The 24327-nt window shown below is 46.1% G+C and overlaps 1 protein-coding gene across 6 annotated transcripts; it reads left to right on the plus strand.

Moving 5' to 3' along the window:
• Positions 1-350: 350 nt before the first annotated feature.
• On the plus strand, positions 351-23955 carry otud5a (OTU deubiquitinase 5a). 6 transcript variants are annotated; one of them, XR_014119841.1, is made up of 10 exons: positions 351-1163; positions 3274-3367; positions 15596-15660; positions 15770-15926; positions 17569-17717; positions 19627-19683; positions 20556-20741; positions 21539-22513; positions 22687-22803; positions 23397-23419. XR_014119841.1 is itself a non-coding variant. In XM_035521915.2 (10 exons), exons 1-10 carry the CDS (start codon positions 612-614, stop codon positions 23516-23518), a joined length of 1704 nt encoding a protein of 567 aa, XP_035377808.1. In that variant the 5' UTR covers positions 351-611; the 3' UTR covers positions 23519-23955. The 6 variants fall into 6 exon arrangements, 3 of the variants coding, with proteins under 3 accessions (XP_035377808.1, XP_035377807.1, XP_035377810.1); XM_035521915.2 differs by having other exon boundaries at positions 3277-3367; positions 21539-21746; positions 23397-23955; XM_035521914.2 differs by having other exon boundaries at positions 352-1163; positions 21539-21746; positions 23397-23955.
• Positions 23956-24327: the final 372 nt, after the last annotated feature.

Here is a 24327-nt window from a genome sequence, read left to right on the forward strand (position 1 = left end):
TGTACAGCAGGTTATGTTTAACCTCTCTGAATAAGACATCTAATCTGAATCCGTTTTATCGTATTTTTATCACAGTGGATAAAAATGGCGAAAGAGAAACTGGATTTAAATCAGTAGGCTACTTGCATTAGGCCAATGTAAACTATGTGAATGTATCCTTTCAGACAAACTTCCCCTATAGAAATTAAATCACAAGCAACGTAGCCTATACAGTACGTACATGCAGAAACATCTTCAAACACGTTGTAAAACAGGTCTCTGTCGGAATATTAAAAACAACGCCTGTCCCTATATTATATCGTATATTACTAATAACCTGAAAAGAAGAGTGTAACAGAGGAAGTGACGTTGTAATGTCGTCAGTCTTGTGTTGATGTTTTGTGGAAAGTAGAGAACGGTGGACGGGAAGAGGGAGCTGGACGGTTTGTTTTTGTTCTCCTACCATCGGCTTTTATTGACCAAAACGATTCACCGCTTCGCCAAAACGTTCGAGGACGCATACCACGATAGAGAAAGCGGCCACGTTGAAATCGGTAAACGCAAAACCCGCTCAGAAACGGAGGAATCGTCGTCCCCCCCCCCCCCCGACCCTCCTGTTTAAATAGCTAACCATGACGATTCTTCCGAAGAAGAAAGCGAACTCGTCCGTCGGCGTTTCCGACCACTCCGACGAACCGGACAGACGAGCCGGTCCCGACCCGCACCCGCACTCACACGGCGTCAGGGCCGGTGCGAGGCCTCGCGCTTCCCCGCCTCCTTGGTCATATCAGGCCGCTCCACCTTCGTCGAGAGAGGACAGGCGGAATGAGTCGAGCACCCGGCCGCAGCAGGCCTCCCCTCCGCCAGTGGGAGCAGGATCGCCCGCCGGTCCGGGAGATGCAGGCGGCGGGATAAGCTGCGTGCCCGGCGCACGCGGGGAGCTGACAGGCGGCGCGGGCTGCGGCGCGAGCATGGGAGGTTGCTGCTCGGGGCCCGGACTGAGTAAAAGGCGGCGACAAGCCACTTGTTCGGGTGGAGTAGCGGGCGGAGGGACGCCCGGTGCATCGGGAGGCGGTGGCGTAGGTCCAAGCCCCGATCAGGAGGAAGGTGCCGGGTACAACAGCGAGGATGAGTACGAGAATGCTTCCAGACTTCAGTCAGAGGACCCAGCAACAGTTGAACAGGTAGCTATAGAAATGTCACCCAGACTCAAGACACAACGAGAATTGGCACGCCTAATTAAAGTTACCCATGCTGCCTGACTCTTTTGAGCTGTTTGTGTGAAGTTGGGCTTCTCATGTCTTTTAAAAGGATTAAAGTTTTGTTAAACAAATTTACTTCGTTATCTAGCCGAGATCACATCTGCAAAATTGTACTAGTAAATATTGCTAATAATAATTTTTAAAAAAAATCAGTGATGGAAAAAAAACTACTTAGAGCAAAAGAACTGGTAATTGTACATACTTTGCTACTATGTTATGTAACCATGAACATTAGGGTGTTGATGCAAATTGCAAACTGCAAGTTCTGCAGGTGTTTTCAGACTCATAAATAGGCCCTGAGAGCAGCTCATCCTGTGCTCATTGGTCATTGTGTAGGCCCATGAGGATTAACTTGGTAGGAATCAACGTGAATATTGTGAAGTATTGTTCTTGTTGTTCTTCATGGATTCAGTCTGGTAGTAGCCCGTTGTTTCTCTGACAATGACTAAAGTAGATTTGTATTGCAGCAGCTATAAAGGATTTATTTTTAGGACACTATGGCTAAACTGACTCTACATCCTCACAGCTTGAATTAAAATGGTTGCATTGAGGGGGAAAAATGTCTGATTGCCCTGGGCAACTTAAAACTCCATTATGTTCCTGCTGTCTTAACCAACTAGGAAATCTCTATACAGCGAGATGCTCGCCCCTGCCTGTTAGTTATGCTTCATGAGCCTGACCTTTGAAAAAAGACTTGGATGGAGGGCATTAGATTGAAGGGAGGGGAGACTCTTGGAGCTTTAAAGGTGCTGTTTTTTTATATTACAGAAAAGCTGTAATAAGTAATAATTTAACAAAAACACATTATTTAATAAAAACACCAAACATCTACATTGAAGATTTCCTGGATACTGGAGAGTATATCTTATTACTATAGTCATCAGTTAATCTGTCAATTATATATTTTATTATATGTTATTTATTACATTTTTAAAGTTATATTTAAACGGAGACTTTTATTATGACATGACAGGTTTTTGTTGGTGCTTGTTACTAAGAAACCACGCAATTTTTCTAGCGCTTCCAAATACACAAGTACAGAGACAGCAGAAAAACTTTTCCAACGATTTGCAGACTTTCAGTTTGATATAACATCTTTTTCATTTTTAAAATGAAAATTTGTTTAAAAATACAATTTAATCTTCAATTTATATTAATATCTAATATTTAGCAAAAAGTTTGAGAAACCAATTACATTAATGGTGTATATGTGTGTGTGTGTATATATATATATATATATATATATATATATATATATATATATATATATATATATATATATATATATATATATATATTAGTCAAGTTTTTGTGAGATTACATTTATGGCATTTAGTTAAAGTTTTGAATTAAAATTCCTAGTAATACATTCATTATAAGCATTATAAGTATTTACAAAGTCTAAATTTGTTTGTTACATATTTATTAAGGCAGTAAATATATGGTTTAGTGAGCTATTACAGGTGGTTTTGACTGTAGACAGCAGTCGTGCTTTTTACGGAGACTGGTTCTGTAAAAACTGTAGCCTTGTCACATGTATAGAATTTGAGACTTATCAACACTTATTTTTTCATTAACTCATTAGAACCCTCCAAAATATTTTGTTTTTCTCTGCTCTTCTTCTCCACGGACTTTATAAGAATTTGATTTACTGTATTGCAGACATCTAACACCCATGTGCCTTAACCTTTGCTATTTTGCTATTTGGTCACTAACAGACTGAATCCATAGAGGGGAACAGAAATGAAAGCTTATGATATAAGACAACTGTATAAGGCTGATCATCATTCAAAACAAACCAAAGACAGCATAGGCCCCATGCATCCAGACACAGCGGTGTGTTCTTCCGCCATAAAGTAATGGAATAGATTATTGCAGGAATGTAAGTACTGCCATGGAATAGGAGATCACAAAATATCCGTCTGCCCACCCCACTGTTACTTGTCCATTTTAGGTTCTTGCGTTAAAGTAGTCCTTCTCGAGTTTCTGTTATGTTCTGTTGTTCTCTCTGTCTCTCTCTCTCTCGTTGCAGCAGGAGCACTGGTTCGAGAAAGCACTTAGGGAAAAAAAAGGCTTTGTGATTAAAAAAATGAAGGAGGACGGCGCTTGTCTCTTCAGAGCGGTCGGTGGGTCTCTCCTGCAATCTGTTGTGTTGTCATTGTATTGTTGATTATCGTGGTCTCTCACTGGTTTTGTCCTTTACCGGACAGATGAACTCCCTGTCAGGTTTGTGTAAAACCTTTTCAATCCACAGTAAATCTCTTTCTTCCATAATCAGTTAATCATTTTTGCTGAACTGGAAGTGTAAGTGGTACTAGAGGGAAGGGATGAAGAACATCGTAACCCATGGAAGACTACCTGGATGACCCACAAAGCACGAGTCACCAGAGCACTCTTAAAAGTCATGTTGTGGTGGAAACAATCACATGCTTGGCTCCAGCACACACATTATGGGAGAATTTCTAAGACAGTCTAACCATACAAAGGCCTAGTCCTTGATTACTGATTGCATGGACAGGTCTTGCATTTACCATTTGTGCTCACTTGATGGTGCCATTAGCCTACATTGCCTGGAAGACTGATTTTCACATCACAACATAACTTGCCCTATCCTAATTTCAGTGACAAATAGTCATGCACAGTTACTGTGCTTCTCTCAACAGGAGTTTCATCATAAGTCTATTTTTTTCATGATCTTTTTGTTACTATTTTTGTAGCAGGGGTTTAAAATGGCAAATTCCCTTTTATCCTAAATACTGCATCAAATGTAATAAGACCGAAACTTCACACACGTTGTTAGTATGTCACTTGTCATTCTACTTTAAATCACTCAGTTAAAATGTGCAGTGGAATGTATTTTGGTATTTAACCTTTAACTGTGTCTAAAGCAAATTTTCCTGTCCATGCTGTGGCATGATATTTTATACTGTACATTAAGGACAAAAGCTCTGCTTTGTTTGTTTGTTTATCTTACTACTGTTAGAGCTTGTTATATTTACCTAGTAAGATTGTTTGTTTGGTTTCTCGAGTTGGGGAAACAAACATTTTTTTTTTGTCCCCCCTCCCTTTCTCACACCCCTCCTACACACATACACGCACAAATCCCTCACCCACACACACAAACACCCACACACCCCCACACCCATACACAAACACCTACGCACTCACTGACACCTTTCAGGTCCTCTTTCAGTTTCTCTTGTGTTCCCTCTCTGATATCTGCCTCTGGGGTTTTTCCCCCTTGTTCTTCCTTTGCTGAGCAACTTTCCTGCCCCCAGAATACATTTCTGTATTCCCATTTTAAGCACTGGGGCACATTTCACATTTTTGTATTCCCAGTTCAGGCACTGGGACACATTTCACATGTCTGTATTCCCAGTTTGGGCACTGGATCATTTCTGGGCTGCAGGTGCTTAAATTATTGCTACTGTCAAAAGGTTGCTGGTTTGAGTCCCACCATCGCCAGGTTACCAAGGCCCTCTCAGTTGCTCGAATTGTACTTGGTCACAATTGTAAGTCGCTTTGGATAAAAGCGTCAGCTAATTACTGTAAATGTAAATGCATTGTCCCCAGCAGACAGAGGCACAGTTCCAAAACTGGTTTTGGCCACGTCAAATACTTCCTCCCATCCTCCTTCAGCACTACACACACAGGCTCCACCCACTCCAAAGAGTAAATGGACAGAATTTATACCATTTACATTCCAGTAAACCAAAGAGTAGCATAAATAAGAGGTACAAACAGGAAATGAGGGTCTTACTCTAACACAGTTCCCAGCATTACTCACTGTACTAGCCCCTGCTGCTGCCTATGAGGGTTTTTTTTTTAAATGCCCCATTTCTGTTTCTCAGAATCACAAATCAGCTGGGTTTTGTTCTGTTTTAAATATGTTTCTAAACACCGCTGACACTGTTCTGACAGTTGCACTCATGTAAAAGTGTGCTGACTTTATCAGAAACGTGAACCAGAGCTGAGTATACCGCTCACATTCCTCCATCCATATTCTCCATGTTTATACCTGCAGTGCTGGGTTTAAATTTGGTTAGATTGAGTTGCACCATGCTACACATTAACTAAAGGGAGGGACGCACAAGGCCTGGCCATCATTTGGTGTCCTCCGAGACCTTCCTCTTGTGGCCCTCTAGCTAAAACGAAATGCTAAGGTTTTGCGTAAGCTTAAGTTTATTATGCAACATTGTTTCGTGTGAGCAGGTACCTCCCTGAATGGCCGACTTGGAATAATTGCACACTTTTTTGCATGACAGCCTAAGCCCTAGGTCACTTATTTGAGTTTTTGTTTATTTTCTTTTGGTATGTTGCCCTCAGCCTCAGTATATGACGGAACTGAAGTTTATAGTTTCCATTGTCATGTATTTGTAATATCTGTAAGAAACTTTTCCAGCAGGCTTTGCTTGGAATACTATGACTGTGGTAATGGAGAGGACGATGGCCTGTCCACTGAATGACCAGCTCATTTGCTGCCTAACCACATTTCTCAGCAGTATAAGTTTAATTATCATTTTTGAAAAACAGTCCCTCACAAACTCCCATAAGCGCGTGGACACACACGCACAAACACACACACACAGACACACATACATGCATACACCTGTGTCTTGTGTGTGTGATAGTGAAAACGTCTATTTGTGGTTTCGGTTTTGCTATTACCACCCGCTAGAGTGCTCGTGGTTTCGCTGTGAGGCTGCTGACCATGGACACGGTCTCTGGTGTGAAATGAGCATCACCCGCTCTTTAAAAAAAAAAAAAAATTTTTATAAGAAATGACAGAAAGCTGCTTTGCAAACTGTCAACTTGGAGTCGTCCCCAGACCACTCTTAATTACGCGGGCTTATTGCTGGTGTTTTACTGTACTGGAGGCAGCAAGTGCAGTGTTGTGTCAACGGGGTTACTGCCGGAATGTGAACTGCCGTTTGTCAGACGTGGGAAGCGGTGTCAGGTGTTGCGGCCCGGCCCTGGCTGCTAGCGCTCTCCTTTCAGCCGGGTGCAGATGGCTCTCCCCTGCGCTGCTTGGCTTGGCTGGGGCTCTAGAGTGTGGGTTAGTGTCAATACTGTTAGAACTACACACACACACACGCACACATGCTGTGGTACAGCGAGGGGAAGAGTTGGGGTGGTCTGACCTAAAGCCCGCTAAAACAAACTTTGGTTTCATTCCTCCATTCCTGTTTCCACACTTTGGCTGTTATCGGTTACTCGTTAGTCAGACCTTCATGGGATCGGATTAGCAGAGGTTAGCCATGGGAGGCAGCACGGGACAGGTCAGGATCATGAACACGGTCTTGGGCCAGCCATCGGAACTGAACAGCCGGCACCCGGACCCGGACCCCCGTGGGTTGCTATGCGTGCAGGTGCGTCTCAATCACGCTCTACTTGGATTTCTCCTGTTAGCTTCCCGTTGGCGCGAGCTGATCTGATTGGTGTCGCGCCTCAAACCCGTTTGCCTTTGCCCGCGATGTGGCCGTCTCAGGACGCGGTGCGTGTGATCTGATCTGGATCCTAAGTGTAGCTTAGGCGAGCCATTTGCACCTGTCTGGCAATATCCGATCGCTCCCACAATCCTATTGGCCAAATGTTTTGATATCAGGTAGAAATGGGATTTGAGTTCACAATCTTCCACTCAGGACTAAAGTTACAGAAAATAACTTAATCCACATTTGGATATGGTTGAAAGTTGATAAGCCTCTTTAAGAAAGCAACACTGCTGGTTTTTTTTGTTTGTTTGTTTTTTTGTTTTGAAGTAATTCTGTTTCACTTTTGTTATAATAGAACAATCTGTCATTAGAAACTGGCTCTTCCAGCCTTTCTTTTTGACTAAATATTCTTCCCAGCAAGCCTGAATGCAGTGGCATGAAAACACAGCTCTCTGTGGGTGTCAAGAGTTTCTGTTGAGCTAATCTGGGCTGGCATGCCTTGTCACAAACTCATCTTCACTTAACTTGTTTTGCTAATGATTTGTAAACAGGAATGAGCAGCCAGTATTTAAGAAAGTGGATGATGTGAGATGCTTTCAAAATGCTATTTCTCTCTCTCTCTCTCTTTTAATTTAAAATGTTTTAAATTTATTTTTTTATTTTTACTTCAAACCCATTTCATCCATATGTAATATGTCTGTAAACATCCAGCTCTGAAGGAACTCTTTGGCCAAAAATGCTACGCAGCAGACAGTGAAGCCGAAAACTGTAATCCATCGAGTCACCTGAGAGAAAAGCAAGTGTGTCTTTTTTTTGTGTGGTTATCTCTGGGGGGGCGTGCTGGGCCGAAGAATGGAAGGCATGCTCCTGGCAGGCACACAGGACGCTTTGGGCATATGCACCTGTCCTGAAACTACACTACCCCTTGCAAGTATGTGGCGCTCATGCTCAGGTGTGTCCACCCTGCGTATGGAAATCTGCATGGCAGCATTCAGATTGCATTCCATGCCAGGCGGCTGCCGGTGTTGAGACACGGGCAGATGCAGTGGCCTGATGGGAGACGTGCATTGCCAGCACTTTGGGTCCTGTGCATGGGAGGCAGTGGAGGGGCGTGGCTGGAATTCTCCTCTCCTCCGGCCTCTTCGGGCGTCAGGTGCGCACACCTCACGCTTGGGTATGGTGTGACGTCTCTGCTTTTCTTGTGCAGATGCATGTCGCTTTAAATAGATTCTCGGTTTGTTCCTTTTGATGCTGACAGGATGTTTCAGGTGAGAGCAGTATCAGGACAAAAGATTTTTATCATTTCAAATGCATGTACACCGTCAGAGAAGGTGTGTGTGTGTGTCTGTGTGTGTGTGTGTTTGATTTAAAGAAAGAAAGTACTTAAAATACACTGAGCAAAACAGGAAGGACCCAGAAGCTGAAGCATTTGGAAACACTGTCACTAGAGGTTTTGGAACCCTAATGCCCTGCTCTGTTATACCTGTTTGTTTTTTAGGACTTGCACCTTACGCACAAATCTGTGACTCATTAGAACCCCTCCAAAACATTGTATTTTCCCCTGCTCGTCTTCTCCACGGGCAAATGTCAGAGCAGCGAGGTGCAGGTTGACTTTCCAGTTTAATCCAGATTATTCTAGATAAGCAGGGCAATGCAAGCATGCAGAGAGGGTCAGCAAAGGTCATTTCGGTGACTCGACGCTGCCGGGGTGGGGTGGGGTGGGGAGGCTTTCGATGCTATCTGTTTGCCCCGGCCTGACCCTTTCCAACACACGGAGCAAAACACAGAGCTGGCACCTCAAAACGTTCCGCATAACGCAACGTCCCATGCAGTCACCGACCAAAGTCTGAGCGTGGGCCAGAGTCAGACGTTTGCAAAGTCAAATTCCACAGGCACCTACATCATCGTATTGATCTGTTTTCCCGCAGGCAGTGCACGGCCAGACATGTTTCACAACACAACAGAATTCGCATGATGGCATGCAATCAGGTTGTGCTTTGGGTGAAATAAGCGCGGAATTTATAGATGCGCCGTTCCAGTCCCGAAGGGTCTGCTGAGGTAAATAAATGACGGATCAGGAGAGGACATCTCCAGCTCATCGCAGGCGTGTTTGGTGCGTTAGAAGTGGCCCAGCTAAAGCCAGGAGGTGATGGCCTGTGGTGGGGAACAGACGGGCGTAGTGGACCGGTTGGATGAAAAACGTGTGCAAAACATACAAAGGGACACAGTGGTAAAGGGAGATCCTTGTGACCTTTTGTCTATAACTATTGAAGCAGTATGAATTGGGAAAGGAGGGCTTCTTGGGACACACTTGGCATGGAAGCCACGTTTCGGGCAGTCATGTCAGTCGGGAATGACAATGTGAGAGCGTAATAATGTCTTCGGAGAGTATGCGGTTGTAGCGTGGGTTGGGCTTGGAGACCGTTAACCCAACCCCACGACAGCGGCGGTTTGTGTGTCGAGAGCCGGAGCAGACGATGACTGCAACCCGAGGAGTGTGCAGCCGGCGGCAACCTTTGCTTCGGTTTGTGCAAAGAAGCCTGCAGTCTTGCCTTAGTCTGACCTTCTGAACTTTAACAAGGCAGGCTTCAAACATCAGGGCTGCAGGCCGTTGAGAAATCCTGGCGATCCCCTCTCTTCTCACTACATGGCAAAAAAGCTCTGAAGTAAAGGGGTGACCTTTTACCTAGTTAGAGGTCGTTGACCCAGTGTTATAAAGCCACAGGTTTCCCTTTGAAGCAGAATGTCTGACACTAGCTGTAAAACATCATTTACTAAGAAATTTCAGTGGGAAAAGGTGCGGTAATTTTAGAAGACTTCAGTTTGGTCATTGCGATGACTTCAGATTTTTTTTTTTTGTGGTGCTTTTTATAGTAGATGCTGTGATGACAGAAATGCAGGCCGGCTGTGCGTGCACGGTGGTCTGGACGTGCACGCATGGTAGCGCGCGTGTGCGTGTGTGTGTGTGGCTGTGCATGCATGGTGGAAAGGTGCATGCCTGCAGGCAGGCGTGTGTGCTGGAGTGGTGCATGCATGCAGTGGGCATTGGTGAGCAGACGTGTGGTAGAGTCGGGTGTGTGTTTGTGCGTGTGCGTCTGGTGGAGTAGTGCGGGTGTGTGAGTGGGCGTGTGTTTGGTGGAGAGGTGCGTGTGTGAGCAGGAGTGTGCGGTGGGATGGCGTGTGTGCGGTTGAGTCGTGCGTGTATAGTGGCTTGGTGCATGTAAGCTGGTGTGCGGGGTGCGTGTGAGCTGGTGTGTGGGGTTGAGTCATCCATGTGTGTGGGTGAGTGCGGTGGCGTGGTCTGTGAGTAGTGGCGACATGGCCGGCTTTCCTGGGCCATCGGTGAACTTTGCTCTTACTGATGTGCTGTCCGGTTGCCAAAGCCCTCATGATGCGTCTGTTACCAGCCAAGATGTGCTTGTCCTAAAGGGCTGAGGGGTGTTTAAGGATAAGAATAACCACTACACAGTCTCCTTTCAGCAGTGATCCTTCCAACTTTAATGTGAACTGAGAGAACACATGAGACGGAATTGATATGGGTTCTCAAAACAACTGGCCACAAGCAGTAACTGAAAAGTGCGTGATTCTTCTGCTAAAGACGTACTGTGAGGTTTTTATGGAGCTGCTCATTGAAGAGAGTGATTTTGGGGAGGGAGTGAGGAAGGTCTGGGCTTTTGGAATGCTGGCTTTGCCTCCTCCTGTCAGCTGTGCAAATGTCTAGTTAAGGTGTTACTGCAGGTCATTGGAACCTGGTGGTGTGGCAGTCTTGGTCAGAAAGAGTGACCCCAACTCTGACCAGATGACCTCTGACCTCAGTTCAAAACACGTGTGAGGGGTTGCTGAATGAACAGATCACGGGGTTAAACCTCTGAGCACACAGAGCGGCTGAAGGCTGCTTGTCACGGTGGAAGCTGCAGTCCTGGTCCCAAGCTCCCCGGTGTCCTGGTCCCAAGTTCCCCGGTGTCCTGGTCCCAAGTTCCCCGGTGTCCTGGTCCCAAGTTCCCCGGTGTCCTGGTCCCAAGCTCCCCGGTGTCCTGGTCCCAAGCTCCCCGGTGTCCTGGTCCCAAGCTCCCCGGTGTGCTGGTCCCAAGCTCCCCGGTGTGCTGGTCCCAAGCTCCCCGGTGTGCTGGTCCCAAGCTCCCCGGTGTGCTGGTCCCAAGCTCCCCGGTGTGCTGGTCCCAAGCTCCCCGGTGTGCTGGTCCCAAGCTCTAGTTATAATGGAACCGTTCACTGAAGAATTGCTAGCAGAGCTAGCAGTGTAAGTACAGTAGCGGGGAGATGTTGGTATGATAGCATTCGGCTAATGCAAAATTGATAATTATAACTGGCCTCCATTAGTATATATTCAATGTTGGTGAAGTATTCCATTAATCCTAAATCATAGACTATAAGTCATTCAAAATCAATTTTGGGATTAAAAAAAAAATCCACCACTGCATTTTAGAAAATGAATGGGGGAGGAGAAGTATCCGGGCTCTGTTAAAATTAATTTGTGTCTCATTTCTGATATAAACCGGGTGTGCCAACAGTAAACTGGACATCTGGTATGTTTGGATCAAATTGGGGTACAAAACTGGAAACATGAAATATCTCATACATTTTAATTTATTATTGTGAACAAGAATGAAATATAAGAAAATGTAGTGCACAATTGTGAGTTTAAGAGAAATGGTAAGGTTAGTTTCAGGTCAAGGTTAGTTTGAGTGAAAAAGCATGTCTGTCATCAGCGGCGGGGGGGTTAAGTCATAACATTTGTCCATCATCCACAATGTTTATCCAAAGTTACAATTCAGATTGCACCACCGCTTATTCTAGCTTGTTGGAATAATTAATTATTCTAAGTGCTATCATAACAGACTCCCATGCGGCTTGATGACTGACATTTGCCTTTCCATATAATGCGGCACTATGACCACCTGCCATGTCTTCTCTGACTCCGGGGCTGCCTGCCAAGGGGTGTGACGCGTTTCCTGCTGATGGAAAGCTTGAATGAGCCTCGCCAAAGTCACATGGGCTCAGTGGAGCACCTCAGGATTCTGCTGAAGAGCGGCTCTGCGCACCGATATGACACCACAGGAAGCCTCTGCCGCTGCAGATAAAGTTAATCGCAGGGCTGCAGGCCCACACGGGGCCGGCCTCGGGTGTGTCTGACCTTTGCCCTGCCCCCTTTTCTGAGAATGGAGCTTGCAGGTTAGCGGTGTGGCGCTATCTTTGGCCTCCATCGGCGAAGGCGTACTTGTGGTTACTGCTTCTGCTAAGTGATGAACCTAAACTCTTCTCCTTTCCTGTGAAGCCCAGCTCCTTTTGGTGTGAGTTTCTCCGTAGACCTAACCAGCTTCTGCTTTCTCACTGCTGGCTTGAATAGCTTTCTCATCATCAGCCACTTGTTAGTGAAATGTCACCGGCCATTTTTGGGATGTTGCAATTTGTGTGTTGCACAGTTGAAGGAAGGAACCTTGTTTGTGTTGCTATATCTTCTTTAGGTGGCCAGATTGCTGTGTTGGTTCTTGTGGTGTCATATACAGTTCACAGTAGTCTCTTCTGCATAGCCTGCTGGTAGATAAATGCCCCAGTGTAAATGGGCTCTTCTGTCTGACTGTCTTGGTTTAACACCATGCAGTGCACCATGCAGTTACAGCTTATAAAGAAGAGTCTTCTAAACTACTCAATAAAATTCACAAATAAAATAAAAGTCATTTGCCAGTATATAAAAAGTCAACATACACAGGTTATTTGTGTGATGGAAATGTCCTTTCTTGATTAATGACTAATTAACCTTTAACATTAACTACTAGCTAGCAAGCACCAATAGCAAGCATAGCAAGCATAGCTCACTAACCAGTATGATGACGTAGCTTATTACACAGAAGTCTACTTTTCATGCCTGTGTCTCATTCAAAGGAATGCCCCGTGTTGTCCTATAAATATACAATATAAGATTCCTCCGCCAATACCTTTGTCAGATAAATTTCTAATTTATGTCATCAACAAGACCCAACGCAGAAGCTAACTAACTACATTGGTTGCTTAGAGATATCAAATCTAGCCCTATAGCTCTCTAACTCACTCCTTCTAGCTAATGACAGTCATTAGTTGTCATTTGACAATTTAATCAATTTTGTTTGAGAGCTGAAATATGCTCCGATGCAGGATCAGACATACTGGTGGATGTCAATGCTCCATGGTTCATGTCTCACAGGTCTCGTTTCCATTCAAGTGATGTTTTACAAAAATTATTTTAGTGCTTAGAAATGTTTGTTGATATAAGCTATGATGTATATAAGAGAGAATTTTACCACCAATTTATTTCCATTGCCTATATCGACAAACATTTTTAAGTATTCAAACAGTTTTTGTCAAGGCATGACTTAAATGGAAATATAGCCACAGTTTCAATTGATTTTCACCTGTTGATTCTGTGAGCCATCTTGGTGCCTTGCCATAAACCAGCCAGTCAGAGCAGAGCTCATCAATTATTCCTGTGCACAGCAAAAAAAGGTTATTAAAAAATAAAGTTCTTCATTCTAGGGCCATATCATAGGGTTATAAATACATACCTTCTACAGAGACCTCAGAGAGCAATATTAAAATACTGAATTAATGCATTTGGAGAACCTGGCATTTGAGAGATGGGGTTTGTGGGGGTGCTCGTTGGGTAGTCCCATGCTTGTCACATGTTCCATGAAAACGTGACCATGAGGAGACCTCTTAGGATCCACAGACACAACCACACAGATATAAAAATTCTGTTGTGTGTCAACAGTTGATGTTTGTCTGGACTGACTTCCTGTTTCACTATGTCGTCAGTGTCTTTAACAGGATTAACTCAAATCCTTGACACTCAAGGCACAATGGCATTGGAAAATGGAGCAGCCTTTTGGTCAAGTGTCTGATCACACAGTGAAACCACTGGCTACCATGTGACCTCTCGCTCCCTGTGTGTGTGTGTCTCTCTCTCCTGTCTGTCTTTCTCTCTCTCTCTCTCTCTCTCTCTCTCTCTCTCTCTCTTTCTCTCTCTCCAATTTGCTATTCAAATTGAGGTTGAAATCAGGAAAGAACAAAGGCAGGTGTTTGTGATCACAAATGAGTCAGATTCATGTAAATGTTCCACGCGGAGAGAGGGGCTGTCCCTGGGGTGTGGGTGTGTGTGTGTGTGTGTGTGTGTGTGTGTGTGTGTGTGTGTGTGTGTGTGTGTGTGTGTGTGTGTGTGTGTGTGTGTGTGTGTGTGTGTGTGTGAGTGAGTGAGTGAGTGTGAGATCAGTAAAATTATACACACAAGCCTCACAAGCGTTATGAATGGAAACAACAACAGGAGCTGGAAAATACCTGGACAAGACTGTGAAGTGAAAGCAGTCAGAAATTCCAGCAGTGGGTTCGAGCGTCACGTCACCACACCTATGTGGGTGCCATCATGACGCTGCCTGTTTGTGTTATCAGTACCCAGATGTCTGTCAGGCATAGTGTATTTTTGCCTCTTTAGTCCCACAGACATTTAGAAACAGCACATGAGATGAGTGTTGGTGTCACCAGGTTCCCCTGTGTTTACAATCGCTGATGAAACAGAGCCTGCCTTCCCTTGCTGTTAGTTCTTCAGCTGTCGTGGAGCTTCCACAGTGCTGAGTTCTGCCATTGCTTGTTGAACCGGGCTCTGGGGAAGCCTTTGGTGCTCTTGCTTGAGGAGTAGTCACCTGTCATAGCTGTAGGAAATTAAAACCAGCTCAGTGCCCCTAATGTCAGCCAGGTTTCAGTAGAAAGAAGTGGTCACAGTTTTGCTAACATATTTGTCCTATATGCATCTAAAATTGTGTGCAAGATATTAATCAGTGATGATACAAATACAAATACGATATTCAGTCACTGTTCTAGCTCTAAAACAGAATATTCAGAATCACCTGCTCTTGTATGGAGATGACAGATACATGGATTTAGCAGACAGTTCTACTGTGGCACATCCATGCTGGTTCATTTTTGAATGCATCATTTCATCAGCATATAACGTGCGCAGGTTGTCATTGTGTGTAGCCATGCTTTCACCTAGCTGTGAATGAATAATTCACGTCTAATTCACAGGTCCCAACAGTGCAACATCAGGCACTGACATGCAGTTTTGCACCTTTCTGCATAAGTAGAGTGCAGCATCCAGGGCCCCAATGTCACAACACAAGTAGGTCGACGCCGCAAAAGAGGAAATTGACTAAGAGATTCTGAGAAAGCCTGCGGACGGGCATCACGTGACTTGCTGGAATGGGCCCTGCTGTATTTGCATGCAGCCACTGCGGCACTGCCGCTGCAGCCGCCAACCTCTCTGCCTGTTTGTTTACATCTGTGCCTTGTTTTTTTTTCTTTTTCTCTCTTTTTTTTTTTTTTTAACAACTTCTACTTTTGACTCATGCAAAGCCGCACAAGTGAGATCAGCAATGATTAAGCCCGCCAAAAATATTATACACACAGCTTGTTGGTGCAGCCATGCGTGTATGCAGAGCAAATGAAACCAGTAGGAATTAATAACTGTTGGACGCTAACATTTTAAAATAACTGGAGATTGTATTGGGGGAGTCCAGTCATTTTAAGAAAGTGTTTGAAATAAACCTTGTCATTTTATGTATTGCAAATGGAGTTGTGGCATAATTTAGTTATTGATTTTTAGTTTCTTGCTTGTTCAGGATTTCATTCTGTTGTCATCCTTCTCCAGTGATCTCTTTTTCTCCTTTCCTATATGGACTCATTATTTTTGCCCATTACCCTTTGTGCAGTAGGCAGCCTATTTGAGCCATTTCAAGGGTTTCAGACAAGGCTGTAGTTCTGACACTTTTAGATTTATATGAACACACAGTTTATTTGTGTTCTAGCCAGACAGCTTTTTTTATTTTAATTTTTTCCCCTTGCTAAACCTTTTTCTCATGTATTTGTTTTAACTCACAGCGGATCAGGTTTATGGAGACCAGGATATGCACGAAGTTGTTCGCAAACACTGCATGGACTACTTGGTGAGTTGTTTCGTTCCCCACTTTGTTCCTGCACCGCTGAAAAAACCGCACATGGAAGCGACAGGCTTGGTCCATGTGTTTATTTGCATTCCACCTTCCTCATGGTCAGATGAAGAATGCGGACTACTTCTCAAACTATGTGACGGAAGACTTCACCACATACATCAGCCGGAAGAGGAAAAACAACTGTCATGGCAACCACATCGAGATGCAGGCCATGGCTGAAATGTACAACCGACCTGTGGAGGTGTACCAGTATGGAACAGGTGAGGAGGGGGAAGGTGCTCTGGTGTGGAGGAGGAGGTGTTCTGGTATGGTGGAGGAGAGGAGGAGGTGTTCTGGTATTGTGGAGGAGAGGAGGAGGTGTTCTGGTATGGTGGAGGAGAGGAGGAGGTGTTCTGGTGTGGAGGAGAGGAGGAGGTGTTCTGGTATGGTGGAGGAGAGGAGGAGGTGTTCTGGTATGGTGGAGGAGAGGAGGAGGTGTTCTGGTATGGTGGAGGTGAGGAGGAGGTGCTCTGGTATGGTGGAGGTGAGAGGGGGAGGTGCTCTGGTATGGTGGAGGTGAGGGGGAGGTGCTCTGGTATGGTGGAGGTGAGAGGGGGAGGTGCTCTGGTATGGTGGAGGTGAGGAGAGGAGGAGGTGCTCTGGTATGGTGGAGGTGAGGAGAGGGGGAGGTGCTCTGGTATGGTGGAGGTGAGGAGAGGGGGAGGTGCTCTGGTATGGTGGAGGTGAGGAGAGGGGGAGGTGCTCTGGTATGGTGGAGGTGAGGAGAGGGGGAGGTGCTCTGGTATGGTGGAGGTGAGGAGAGGGGGAGGTGCTCTGGTATGGTGGAGGTGAGGAGAGGGGGAGGTGCTCTGGTATGGTGGAGGTGAGGAGAGGGGGAGGTGCTCTGGTATGGTGGAGGTGAGGAGAGGGGGAGGTGCTCTGGTATGGTGGAGGTGAGGAGAGGGGGAGGTGCTCTGGTATGGTGGAGGTGAGGAGAGGGGGAGGTGCTCTGGTATGGTGGAGGTGAGGAGACGGGGAGGTGCTCTGGTATGGTGGAGGTGAGGAGAGGGGGAGGTGCTCTGGTATGGTGGAGGTGAGGAGAGGGGGAGGTGCTCTGGTATGGTGGAGGTGAGGAGAGGGGGAGGTGCTCTGGTATGGTGGAGGTGAGGAGAGGGGGAGGTGCTCTGGTATGGTGGAGGTGAGGAGAGGGGGAGGTGCTCTGGTATGGTGGAGGTGAGGAGAAGGGGAGGTGCTCTGGTATGGTGGAGGTGAGAGGGGGAGGTGCTCTGGTATGGTGGAGGTGAGAGGGGGAGGTGCTCTGGTATGGTGGAGGTGGGGAGAGGGGGAGGTGCTCTGGTATGGTGGAGGTGGGGAGAGGGGGAGGTGCTCTGGTATGGTGGAGGTGAGGAGACGGGGAGGTGCTCTGGTATGGTGGAGGTGAGGAGAGGGGGAGGTGCTCTGGTATGGTGGAGGTGAGGAGAGGGGGAGGTGCTCTGGTATGGTGGAGGTGATGAGAGGGGGAGGCCCCATGTCACTGTATTTGTCATAGGGAGAGAAAAAACATTTACTGCTTGTGGAAAAAAGTTCCAATAATGTCTGGAGAGAATGAGTCAAAATGCTGAAAAAGATGAATATGAACTGACTGATTTAAAAGAAAAGCTTATTTAATTTTTAGGATCTAGTGTTCTTTAAAGTCAATTTGAGAGGGCCATTTTCCACTTCAGTGTTTTGTAACTTATTCAGTTATTTTGCACATACTTGTTTTCTCTGCAAAAGAGCAGGTCACTTTTTGTTTCTAAGCAACACGTCAGGGTGGTTTCTGTGGCCTTTTGGCCATTGCTAAGTTTTGAGAAGTCATGCAAGCAGCATAGACTTTGTCAGACACAGGCTTGACATTGTCTATTTTATGTTGCCCTCCTGCAGAACCAATCAATACGTTCCATGGGATCCATCAAAATAACGACGAACCAATCAGAGTCAGCTACCATCGTAACATTCACTACAACTCAGTGGTGAATCCGAACAAAGCCACGATCGGTGTTGGGCTTGGCCTGCCTGCCTTCAAACCCGGGGTAGGTTCATGTTCTCCGCTTACAGCCTCTTCCCTGGCCTCCCTGTCTTGTAAACCAAAAGGCAGTCGTTCTCCGTTCCTGGTGACGGAAAGTCTTGTGTGGGGCAATGCCCCCCTCCCACCTTTAGTGCTGCTTTAACTCACCGCCTGATTCACAGGTCACTCAGGACCTGAAGAGCATCAAACTAACTGCTCTCACCTTCTATAGGTTCACGAGCTGGTGTGAAATTTTGAGTGCATCTGATGTAACTTTTCTTGGTCCACTTTCCACACTCTGTGTTTGTTTTGAAATGCAAATCAAGCCAGCTTTGAGATGTAGGTCCAGATTGCAATGGCTGGGTGACTCCTGGTCATGCATGGATGTGCCTGCGCACCAAGTTTCGCCCAAGAACCTGATGTGTGATCACTGGGGGGGTTGCTTGGGTTGACAGTGGACTTCTCTGAAGCTGGACCGCATAGCTCAGATCTTGTTCATCAGAACCACATGGGGTTTGGCTGTGGGTGATGGGGAAATCTAACCCCTAATTCAATAATGGATCAACACAAGTTCTCCTCCGACTTAATTGAAGCTGATATCAATGATCAATAAAGTGATCTCCTTAGTCAGTTATACATCTTATTACCTTATCTAAATGAAAATTTAATTAAAGACGGTTTAAACAAATCTGTTGAAGACGTCTGGACTGTGGGAGGACACTGTGGTTGGTGGGCTTCTTGGTCCAGCAGCTTGGTGTATATTGCGCGAAGTGGGGGCTGACCCCTGGCAGGGTGATTGATTGAAAGTACTGGGGTGTCACTTGCCGCCCATGTAGTCGCACACGTCCTCAGCTCGCTGCCTGAACCGGTCTCCAGACAGGCAGGCTGTGCACGCATCTTGCAGTGTAATGCTATTTCAGCAGAACCCTGCTCTTCCCGTGCGCTGTGCGTTACTTGATCTATACGGCCCAGATCGCCCTGGAATAGGGAGTCCCCAGTGGCTTCATTCACAAAGACATCATTAACTATGTTCCAAGTTTTTATTTCCCATGTCAAAAATGTTTGTTCTGCTTCGATAAAGCAGTAACAGCCATTAAATATTTATTAAGTCTTTATTCTCTGGTAATTGCACACAATTGCACACATCTGGGTTTGAAAAGCTGGTTTTTGGATTCAACGCCGGACTGGCAGAACAAGGCATGGGTACATATAGAAACAGGTTCATAGCAAAGCCCATTCAGGTCTACTTCTTCATCTCAGCAGTCTTCAGAGCAAATTCTGCACTCAAGAGTAATCGCGGAAAGATTCCTGACACGACGGGAACTGCTTTTGGAAAGAGGCCGTGTCATCCTGTGGGTCGAGACGCCCTGCCATTTTACCGGGTCTCTGCTGTCTGTACACAGGCAGGTCAGAGCAGGGGTGTGCAGAGCCGTCAGAAGCAGGTGATAGCCCTGAGACTTATCAAAGTTCACTTTGGCTGCCCCATTTTCATAGCGCGCAGACACACATACACGCTTCAAAGAGCCTAAGCACCATAGATGGGTGGGGGACATTCCACACATCCATGCCTGTCAGGCAGGACCTTATTAGCAGTGCACCATTTTGTGCGTCAGATGCTTGTTGGTACGTGTGGCAGTCAGTGGCACTAGCAGCCCCCAAGGCAAAAGCCCCAGTGGGGCACAGAAGGACAGTTACTGCTGTTACTGCCTGTTCGCTGTGTTCACTGATGAGCATTTATACTCTTCACCCCAGTAAGGGACGATCTGAGCACTTTCCAGGCTTATTCGTTTACAGTTTAGATAGCAAACCGATATGTTTATTTAATTTGGATGTGGGCACCAACCATGTAACTGGATAAGGCCTTGGATATTAGTGAGTTTATCTGAGTGTTACACAAGGGGATAAGTCTGAATTCCTCACCTCTTTGTTCACAGATCACAACAAACCAGAGAGCAAAGAGGACTCAAATTCAGCCAGATACATTTCTCCAGGTTTTTTTCTATTACTGGAAAAAGTTGTTGGAAGAGTGTGTGAGCGCTTGTATTGTGTGTGTGAGCGCTTGTATTGTGTGTGTGAGCGCGTGTATTGTGTGTGTGAGCGCTTGTATTGTGTGTGTGCGCGCGTGCGTGTGTGTGTGTGCGCGCGCGCGTGTGTGTGTGTGCACGCATCAGTGTGTCTTGTGCATGCACGCATACATGTATTTGTTAAAGTTCTGGTCAATGCAGTGAGAAATAAAACAGCACTTATGGGCTCTTTAGGTCCAGGGTTGGGGGTGTGGTCAGACAGGTTTTGTGTAACAGTTGGCCCGACAGAGTGGAACAGAGAATAGCACAGTTGGCGTTTGGACAGGATACGGTCACACTGTGCCAAGAGCTGGACTCGTGCTATCTCCCAATCGAGACACTCCCCCAGATAAGAGGGGAGGGGAGACAGAAAGAGACAGAGGGAGCGAGAGACACACAAACACACAGACAGAGAATGAAAGTGCGTTCTTGTGCTGAAATCAGGACACAGGATCAAACCGGTCCTGTTCATGTTACACTGCAAACGTCCAGAAAGTAACTCCGGTCTGCAGAGCTGTGTGCCCTTACTCCCGCTAGGCTCGTTCTCCTATGGCGTGGACAGGTTCTGTGAGTCCTGTCTCATGGTGTTAAAAGAAACCCCTTAGGAGACCTTCTATTATCCAAATTCTTCTGCTTTCAATATGTTTGTGTGTTGGTTCTTTTATGATGCACATACTTCAAATGCCTCTGTAGTTAGTCAGGTTTATGGGTAATGCATTCTCAGCTGTGACCTCGGTGGTATCAACACCTCTCTTCCCCCACCTCTGCCCACCTTTCTCTCCCCGCGGCTCTCTGGACAGTACGCAGACCAGTCTCTGATGAAGAATGCTATTAAGACGTCAGAGGAGTCATGGATCGAACAGCAGATGCTTGAGGATAAGAAGAGGGCCACAGACTGGGAGGCCACCAATGAGGCCATCGAAGAGCAGGTGGCCCGGGAGTCCTATCTGCAGTGGCTTCGGGACCAAGAAAAACAGGCACGACAGGTTGGTGGGGTGGGGGGGGGGGTGTTTGAGGGTAGGATGGAGAGCTGGAGGTCATGGCAGAAAATGACTTCCCAGCAGCCCTTGAGGCCGCGTTCCAGGGACAACGGCTTCAGATGCATTAACGTTTTATCTCTGTGTCTTGTGTAATGGGAGCTCAGTCAAAGGGGTCATACGTTATCGTGCTGGAAATACTGCCATGTGCTACGATTGTACTGCAGGTATGACTACAGTGACACCACAGTGCTGGCAGAAGGCTCATCTGGTTTTCGCTTTTTCTTTACACTCGGTGGCTCCTAAACTTTTGTTCCTTACAATAAAACGCAGCTGTTCACATAAAAGCAGTTGTTTATGAGAAGAGATCTCAATGCTGTCCTGTCATGGTTAGGTCTCTGCACACGGGGCAATTGGTTTTACCACGTCTACCGCACCTTTCTCACATTGGCCACCTGCAAGACAGGCCTGATTTCAAAGAAACAGTATGGCTTCATATAAAGACCTCCAGAATGAGAATTCTAATATTTGTTCAGTAAATTTCACATTTTGCAGAATAAATGTTTACGTGTATATAAATGTTTTGAAGGACATGCTGCAGTTCTGATGAGATGCAGTAAGACCCCCCCATTCTGGGTGTCTTTAACTGATGCAGTTGCTGTAACAGTCGTTCAGGATATCTTGAGGCGACTACACCAATCACTAGCCAATGCGTTTTACAAACATGTCTGTCCCTCTTTCCATTCCTCTCACTCTCTGTCCCTTTCCATTCTTTCTCTCTCTCTCTCTCTCTCTCGCTTCCTCAGCCTCGCAAGGCCAGTGCCACCTGCAGCTCAGCCACAGCTGCAGCTTCTAGTGGATTGGAGGAGTGGAGCGCACGGTCACCGCGACAACGGAGCTCTGCTCCCTCGCCCGAGAACCCTGACCTCTCCCACTCGGACCCGGTGGCCAAGCCCCCCTCCCCGGCGGGGGCGGGCCTTGTACTGTCCAAACCCCCCTCGCCGTGTGCACCGGGTACGCTTCTCAGTCTTCTCCGTGTCGAGAACTGGGACTCCGTGTCGGGAACTGGGATTCTCCGTGTCGGGAATCTTCTTACCCAAAGATTTTCAACCCTAACTCTAACCCTGGTTGGTCATAATGGCTGCCATTACATGGATGCTAGCAGACAGTCCAGCTACCTTTTATGATTCTCAAAAAAAGTTACATACAAACAATGATCAGCACCCCTCAAGAAGGTCAGCTGATTCCACGTCCATGCTGTGTGTCTCCGGGCAATACTGCATCGCCTTGAATTTGGGACACGCTCCACCTTTCCGACAAACAACAACAACAATGGATCCAGTCCTATGGGTGACTGTGATGATGTGTGTGTGTAGTGCCTTGTTTATCACCTCTAGACCTGGAGAGCCTGTTCCTTGGTCTCCCTGTGCCAATTCGACTGACTCAGCTCATGTTGCTTTCCGTCAGATGTTGTTGAGCAGGGAAAACACTGAACAGTGCGGTGCTTTAGCCCTTCAGGTCAGAGAGTGCAAAACACCCGAGTACAAGTACATGCGGTGTATGTTTTTTTTTTTTTTTTTCCCCATTTGTACCAAACATAATTGTGAAACTGCGGTGGAACGTTGATATAAATTCTAAGCAGTGATTCCCCAGGTATCCCTGCATGGATCTATGTTTTCCAGGACTTTAACACACCCAAGTCAGCTGATGAGCTAAGGTTAAAGCACACTGAGTTCAAAGTAGTTGCCTCAAGGGCTTGGAAAGTACTGTGCATTGCAGCGGTATGTCATGACAAAGTTTGAGGAAACACCTCAGATATACCCAGGGAATGCACATCAAGCATTTCCAAAACATAAAGTCACTCTATACAAATATATCTGTTACTTTCAAATAAACAAACAAACAAGTAAACAAATATGAGCACTCACTAGCTTGTTTTTTTGGTGTTGTTCAGGGCCCAGTAACCAGGCGTGTGTTGGACCAGATAGAGCCACTTCCTCCTCTCTGGTGTCTCTGTACCCTGCACTGGGCTACCGAGCCATCATGCAGGACATGTCTCCAACTGCTTTCGGTAAGGACACTCAGCAGGCTCAACAGTGCAGGCATTTTTACTATCCGACTGAATTTTGCGTAAAATGAGGCAGACAAGGGATCAACAGGGCTCAGGGACCAAAGAAATACCATATTCATAAATGCTAATGTAACTAATTGTGAATGATGGCCATTGGGGCCTATTAGAGTGATGTGATTTCCATACATTGCTGATGGGAACTTATGATCGATGCGGACCGGTTTATTATTGAAGTGCTCTTTTACACGCGTGCCTTTCCTCCTAGTGTTTTTCATCTTTTTAGTTTTCCACCATATATGTTGACAGGGCGCTCAAGGTTAGGTGGTGGGTGTGTGGGGACGAAACAACACACACCCAGGAACAGAGACGTGAAGTGGAAAATTAATGGTGGTGGATGATGATGTGTTTCACCTAAGATGACCTAATTTTCTCAGTCTTAACATGAAGCTAACAGCACAAAAAAAAGTAAAAATGGCTGAACTGCAGGCTGCTCATCAAAACCATAAGACTTGTCAACGTTTGTGTCACAGCTGTCAAGAGTTGTTTATGTATCCTGTATGTATTACACCCCCTTTCCTACGCCCATGCTAAAGGTCTGACGGACTGGGAAGACGACGAGATTTTGGCCTCGGTTCTGGCTGTATCACAACAGGAGTACCTCGACAGCATCAAGAAGAACGCCACGCACAGGGAGCCTTCTCCAGACAGCAGCTGATGAAGGCGACCCACCGGAGCATCCACCCACGCAGCCTCCAGCCCTCGTCCCCTCCAGGAGGCAGAAAAATTGGGGAACAATCGTCATGAAAAAACACCCTGTCTCCCCTCCCCCCCTCCCACGCCCGCACCATCCGCTCCTTTCATCTGTCAGTAATAACGACCCACCACTGTAAGACTTCCCTCACCACCACCTTGCTTTCTCCTGCCACTGACAACATTGGACTTGTTTAGGTGCATGTTTAAGCCAACATAACTGATATCATAGAAACAAAAATCATGGGAAAGCAGACAAAAACGTTATTAAAAATGTCATACTTTATCATCTTAATAACTGATTAATATAAGCTTGTTGTATTTTATTTTCTTGTTTGGGATGAAAAAAAAAATCTTTTTTTTTTTTTCCTTGAAATAAAAAAGGAGACGTTTCTGAAGAAATTCTTTCTTTTTTGTTTTTTAATTAAATCTCTGTGAGTCTCTTGTGCAGTCCTGCGCGGCGGGGCCAGGGCAGTGTAGTTAATGTAGTGGAGTGTGAAGTCAGCCTTGCAAGTGATTCATAGCTTCAAATACATTCGCAGAAGTGACCCTGTGGTCAGAATGCTATATGTGGTTTCATTATATACGCCATCTACAAGCTTTTCCTTAGTTGTTAACCAACTTGGCCATGCCGAACTAGAACGTTTGGAGCATGACAAATGAATTACGTCCCACGGGAACTGGTGCAGTTTTCCACCAGGCTTCCTCGTGCTGCATTCACGCGGCACATCGACACACAGGCAGGGCATCAGGTAGCGTCCGTGTCTCTGAGTG

The sequence above is a fragment of the Electrophorus electricus genome, chromosome 25, assembly GCF_041902795.1.
Source record: "Electrophorus electricus isolate QZ-2024a chromosome 25, ASM4190279v1, whole genome shotgun sequence".
In the NCBI taxonomy this organism is placed as follows: domain Eukaryota; kingdom Metazoa; phylum Chordata; class Actinopteri; order Gymnotiformes; family Gymnotidae; genus Electrophorus; species Electrophorus electricus.

Coding starts and splice junctions, on each gene's coding strand:
- otud5a (XM_035521914.2), top strand. CDS start 612: ATGACGATTCTTCCGAAGAAGAAAGCGAACTCGTCCGTCGGCGTTTCC. Junction 15,927..17,568: donor GGTGTACCAGTATGGAACAG/GTGAGGAGGGGG, acceptor GCCCTCCTGCAG/AACCAATCAATACGTTCCAT. Junction 20,742..21,538: donor AAGAAAAACAGGCACGACAG/GTTGGTGGGGTG, acceptor TCGCTTCCTCAG/CCTCGCAAGGCCAGTGCCAC.